The sequence below is a fragment of the Babylonia areolata genome, chromosome 31, assembly GCF_041734735.1.
Source record: "Babylonia areolata isolate BAREFJ2019XMU chromosome 31, ASM4173473v1, whole genome shotgun sequence".
Taxonomy (NCBI): domain Eukaryota; kingdom Metazoa; phylum Mollusca; class Gastropoda; order Neogastropoda; family Buccinidae; genus Babylonia; species Babylonia areolata.
Window position 1 is genome coordinate 21,013,649 of NC_134906.1, and position 6,122 is coordinate 21,019,770.

Genomic DNA, 6,122 nt, shown 5'->3' on the forward strand with positions numbered 1-6,122 from the left:
GCCATACAGGTTCAACTATCTGAAGTGAAACAAGAGAGGCAAGGCCTTCAAGACTCACTTGTGATACATTTAAAAAAAAAAATCTAATCATTAAAATGTGTATTTGTTATTATAAAGCTTCGGGTTAAAAAAAAAAAAAAAAAAGAAAAAAGAAAAAAAGAAGCCCTGACTGCAGATTCGAACCCCGCGTGTTTGGGTGAGAAGGAACTGTCTTACCCAATACATAGCGAAAGCCCTGTACACTGAGAGTAAAACACACAAGCTTTTTATGTATTGAGTATAATTTCAAAATGTAATGTTTAAGATGAGAAAGATCAGTTTAAAGCAAATTAACTCCCCTAGCATTAATTACAGAGTAATTTCCCTTTTTTTACTATCTGCAGCAAAGACATGCACCAGAAATATAGCTTCCATGCTTAGCAAAAGAAGTTCCTGTTTGAACAAAAAAAGATAAAAAATGACTGCTCTTATCGTTGTGTCAGAATATCAGATCAAAGTGCCAAGTTTAGAGAATAAAAAGCAAACAAACAAACAAACAAAACAACAACAGTAAATTCAGTTTTCATATAATTTGGCTTCTTTTTAGTTTTTTTGTGCCCATCCCAGAAGTGCAATATTGTTTTAAACACAATGACTGGAAAGAACTGAATTTGTCCTATTTTTATGCCAAATTTGGTGTCAACTGACAAAGTATTTGCAGAGAAAATGGCAATGTTAAAGTCTACCACGGACACACACACACACACACACACACACGGACAACTGAACACCGGTTGAAAACATAGACTCATTTTGTTTACACAAGTGTGTCAAAAAACAAAAAACAAAACAAGCCTGCAGATTGATTCAGTTTCAGTTTCTCAAGGAGGAGTCTCTGCATTCGGACAAATCCATATACACTACACCATATCTGCTAGGCAGATGCCTGACGCATTTAATCAGGCTTTGAGTGCAAGCATTATACGTATGTACCAGTCAGGGTATTGAACGACTAGATGCTCAATCCTATTTTCCAGTCAAACTTCGGGGAAAGGGCGAGAGTGGGATTCGAACCCAGACTCTCATGGACTCTGTGTTAGCAGATAAGCGTCTTAACCATTGTGCCACTTTCCTCGGAGACAATAAAAGACTTCCTGTCTCCTTGGGAGACCATGGAATTAATGATATTGAAATAAATAGGGGGCGAGGGTAGGGGGGAATACAGAGAGAAGCAAATGGGAAAGAGGAGAGACACTGACACTAACATGTTTAATTAATGTCATTTGCTTCACAGTTCTTGTGACACTCGATGATAGTGTTATTGTTTGCATAGCTCTTGTGTTCTGATTTGCACACCCAGATTAAACTACAGTTGCATCAGGCATACAACTGCCTCTCTCCCTCAGAGAGAATTCAAATGGCTCTCCATCACAGTCTATGAAGATTTTCCATTTTCCAATGTTCCCTGTACTTGATTCCCTCCACTGCTATGTTTTATCAAACTTATTGTCAGGTCTTGACGACCTGGAGTGGCAGGCAGTAAATAATAAAATTAAAGGCTGGCTCCCACCAACAATCACAACAACAAAATAAACACTTGTGACGAAGAACTTTCACCACATTTGCCAGCTACAGACACAAAATAACACAATATAACACTAAATAGCAATTTAACCTTTTATTTCCCTTAATACAACACGTGCACAGCCCACTTAATCACCCACTCAACACTCAGCCTTCTCGTTCGCTTCCGACGTAATGGTAACTTCAGCACACTCCACACTAAACCCACAATCTTTCCACGCAATCCTGCGAGCAACAATCTCAATGCCTGGTCGATAACCTCTCGACCACCACATACATAGGTCACCAATCAAAGAACATTCACAATCCAGCGTGCAAAGGTTATAGTACAACAAGAGCAAAAGACATTCTTAGGGTCTCTTATGATAGGTACGAATCACCACCTGGAGTTCCCGACAGCCTCAAGGCACGTTCAGGCCTAGTTATTTAACACAGTACTTACGAAGAACTCTCTGACGTCACGAACTCCTCACTGTGCACTACACCACACACGCTGGAATCTCACGTCTCTGTTATGACTTGACACACGCACTACACAAACGATGCCTCCACATCTTCAACAGCAACAAATCGACGCGTCGCGCTGACAGCCACCACCTTTTCCCTCCTCTCGTTGAAGAGCACGCTCGCGCTGGGACACTTCACCACGAGCGTTCCGGGCTCCTGCCTCGTCGACCTCAGGGTGAAGTCCGAAGTCCGCCTCCTCCAGTAACCGCAGCTCCCCCACACGTGGATAACCAACGTTCTGCTCTCTCTCTGTCCGAGAACCTTCACTCAGCTTCCCCTACCACACGTCGGACCACTCACACAGGGACAATGTACAGGGGTGGGATAGATCTAGATGGTAAAACAAAATATGATTAGTGCAGATCCAGCCAGAAGCAAAAGTTATGGGGCTATATACAGGAACGGAGATGCACAATGGGGATTTCACGTATCCAACGTCCTCCGACGCCAGCTGGCCATGCTTTCCCAGGACGACGAACACAAAATGGGAACTGGCTCACACCCCGTACTTCACAGTCACTGGTGACAAAGGAATAACACCGTTCTTCGCCGCACAGCAACGTTGTACTAGTAACGCACGATGTAGCTCACCCACAGCAATGCGTAGTACCCCATTCCCAAAACAAACAACACAATCCTTCGGCACACTTCTAAGAAGTGCTTCAGGCACAAGGAAAACAAGGAATAGTCCATCACCTCTGGACTGAAGTCCCTAGCGCACAGTCACATCCAAAACACATGGAGCAAAGTACGCCTGCCTTCTGCAGGGAGCACACACATAGGTATCTCTCCTAACTACCCCCACGTAGAACTCTCTGATTGGTTAAAATATACTACAGCTGATTGGTTAAAATACACTACAGATGATTGGTTGACCGTTCATCCACCTTACATTCTGATTGGTTAAAATACACTACAGCTGATTGGTTATATACAAGTCTATTTACATATCTAGACTCTTGCACTTGCTGCCTAACTTGGCAACAACCACACTACATTTGGCGCTTAGCGCTGTCTCAGTCCTGACATACCCCCCTCCTACGATATCAACACCTTCGCATCGTACCAGACGTACAGCAAGTAGACAGCGCTGTCACCACGTACTGATATAACTCACCCCCCTCCTACGGTACCAACCCTTCTACTGGTACCACAAAATGGACAGCTACAATCACAATAGTATCCATCCATCAGCACTCCTTTTGCAACAGCACAATCACAACCCATATCGGCTGAGATAGTCTGCTACTGCGTTCTGGCTTCCTGGGATCGCTTCAACCCTGAATTGAAAGGGTTGGAGCTGCAAGGCCCAGCGCATCACTCTCCCACTTGCCGACTTGACTCTCTCCAGGTGTTGGAGTGGTGAGTGGTCTGTCTGGACCACGAACTCTGTCCCATACAGGTAGCGGGCAAACTTGTTGACTCCCCATACCAGTGCCAAACACTCCTTTTCAATGATGGGGTAGTTCTTTTCGGCCAGGAGTAACTTCTTGCTTGCACACGCCACTGGATGCATCTCTCCGTCATGAACCTGCAGAAGGATGGCTCCTACACCAGTTTCCGACGCATCTGTCTGTAGGACAAATGGCTTGTTGGCCACTGGTAACCTACACACTGGCGCAGAGCATAACTTGTCCTTCAGCGCATCAAATGCTTCCTGGCATTTGTCCGTCCATCTCACCTTCCTGGGTTCTCCGCCCTTCATCAAGTTGGTGAGGGGCAAAGCTATGTCAGCGAATCTGGGAATGAACTTCCGGTAGTAGCCTACCAATCCCAAGAAGCTTCTGACCTCCTTCTTCGTCTCTGGTCGGGGCGCCTCCCTGATCTTCTGCATCTTTTCAAGCGTGGGTTGGATCTTGCCATCCCCAACGCGATGTCCCAGGTACTCCACCTCCTGGCATCCCAGCTCACACTTGGACGGTCTTGCCGAGACATGACATTCCCTCAGACGCAGAAACAATTTCCTCAACGTCTGAAGATGCTCCTCTTTGGTTTCTGTGGCAACCAACACATCATCAATGAAATTGTCGATGTCTGGCGTCTGGAGAGGAAGGATAAGCCTCCGCATCATGCGCGTGAAGACTGCTCCTGAGGTGCACAATCCAAACGGCATGACTCGCCATTGGTAGCACCCTTGATGTGTCACAAACGCCGTTTTGAGTCGATCCTCCTCCGCGACCAGGATCTGCCAATACCCTTTCGCCAGGTCGATCTTACTCAGTACCACCTTGTCTCTGAGTTTTGCAAACAGATAGTCGATGTCAGGAACGGGCTCTGTGTCAAACTCCACTACCTTATTGAGCTTCCAGTAGTCGACACAGAACCTGACCTTGCCATCCTTCTTTTTGACGAGCACAATGGGTGATGCATATGAAGAAGTCAATGGCTCAATCACCCCCAGTTTCAGCATCGCATCTATGTCCTTTTCCACCACCTCTCGTTGTGAGAACGGCACTGGGTAAGGCTTGCAACGCACTGGCACATCTGTCCGTAGATTGATGCTACACTCCTCCACAAGCACGCGAAGTTGTTCCGCAAACTCAGGATCCTCAGTCTTGATGACCACATCCTTGACACCCTCCGTTGTCTCCAGTGGAATAAGAGGTATGTCATCACTCCTCACCGAGCACTCCTCCCCTTCTGGGTCTGGTTCCAGTACAACTGCTTGCACGGCTGGTTCTTCTTGTCTGGATTCTTCATGTGGCACTGCTTCTTGAGCATATTAGCATGCCACACTGTCGTGCCTTGGGGCATTTGGATTTTGTAGTCCACCTCCCCTAGCCTCTCAATGACCCGGTATGGTCCTTGCCACGTCAGCTCAAGCTTGTTATGCTTGGTGGGGCGGAGCACATACACTCGGTCATCTGGGTCGAAAGTCCTCTGCCTGGCCTTGCAATCGAAGTACCGCTTGTTAGTTCCTGCAGCCTTCTTCACTGCTTGTCGTGCAATCTCACAGGTCTGTGCGATGCGATTCCTGAGGTCAACCACATACTCTGCTACAGTACAGTTTTCCTTCTCTTCTCCTGGCTCAGTCCATCCTTCTTTCAAAATGGATAGAGGTCCTTGCACCTGCCTGCCATAGAGCAACTCAAACAGGGCAAACCCCGTGCTCTCTTGCGGTGTCTCACGGTACGCAGAGAGCGCAGCTGGAATCCATCGGTCCCACTCAGTAGGCTTGTCCATGGCCAGCTTCCGGATCATTTTCTTGAGTGTTCCATTAAATCGTTCCACGACTCCATTGCACTGAGCATGGTAAGGTGTAGTAGTCTCTCCTTTGATCCCCAACAACCTATGGACTTCTCCCATCATGTTGCTGGTGAACTGGGTCCCCTTGTCTGTAAACACCATCTTAGGTACTCCGGTGCGACACCACAGTCCCCACAGCGCCTCCGCCACAGTCACAGTGTCTATGTTCTTGAGTGGCACTGCGTCAGGATACCTGGTGGTATGGTCAACCTGCACCAGCACGTATTTATTCCCACGTGACGATGCTGGGCGTATGGGTCCCACAATGTCCACTCCCACCTTGCCGAACGGGTTTTCAGGAATGGGCTTTCTCATCATGGGTACTGGTGGTATTCGCCCCTTATCCACAGTTTTTTGACACTGTGGACATGACCTAACGTATCTCGCTATGTCCCCACACATACCCGGCCAATAAAAGTCTCAGGCGACTCTCTGCTTCGTCCTCCTCACTCCCATGTGTCCTGCCATAGGCGCATCATGTCCCAACTGCATGATCTGTTGTCGTAAGTGCTTGGGTACCACAACTTGCATAGTCTCCTGGTGTTTCGAACGGTAGACTCTTTCCAACACTCATCTCATGCCAACTCGAAACGACGCATGACCATCCCCTACGCGAACTTCCACTTCCTGTTCCGCTGCTTTCCACACTGCATCAAGTGATGCGTCTTCTTGTTGGCTCTCCACCAATTGCTGCTGTGTCATTTCCTCAATGCCCAATCTGACCGGCAATGGTTTGGCTTCCCGTTGCTCAATTTTCGCCTGGGCACGGGTCTGCACAGCCATGACGTACTCTGGGTTCGCGTAGA

At 47.4% G+C, this 6,122-nt stretch overlaps 1 protein-coding gene across 1 annotated transcript; it reads right to left on the reverse strand.

Moving 5' to 3' along the window:
- Positions 1–2,119: 2,119 nt before the first annotated feature.
- On the reverse strand, positions 2,120–5,631 carry LOC143276045 (uncharacterized). Its single transcript, XM_076580431.1, has 4 exons — positions 4,815–5,631; positions 3,408–4,782; positions 2,662–2,782; positions 2,120–2,347 (listed from the first exon to the last, which is right to left on the reverse strand). Exons 1-4 carry the CDS (start codon positions 5,629–5,631, stop codon positions 2,120–2,122), a joined length of 2,541 nt encoding a protein of 846 aa, XP_076436546.1.
- Positions 5,632–6,122: the final 491 nt, after the last annotated feature.

Excerpts from the sequence above, each read along its gene's own strand:
- LOC143276045 (XM_076580431.1), bottom strand. The coding sequence starts at position 5,631 with ATGAGAAAGCCCATTCCTGAAAACCCGTTCGGCAAGGTGGGAGTGGAC. Across the intron at positions 4,783-4,814 it reads CAAAATCCAAATGCCCCAAG|AAGCAGTGCCACATGAAGAA; the intron begins GCACGACAGTGT and ends AATATGCTCAAG. Across the intron at positions 2,348-2,661 it reads GGTACTACGCATTGCTGTGG|GGGAAGCTGAGTGAAGGTTC; the intron begins GTGAGCTACATC and ends GACGTGTGGTAG.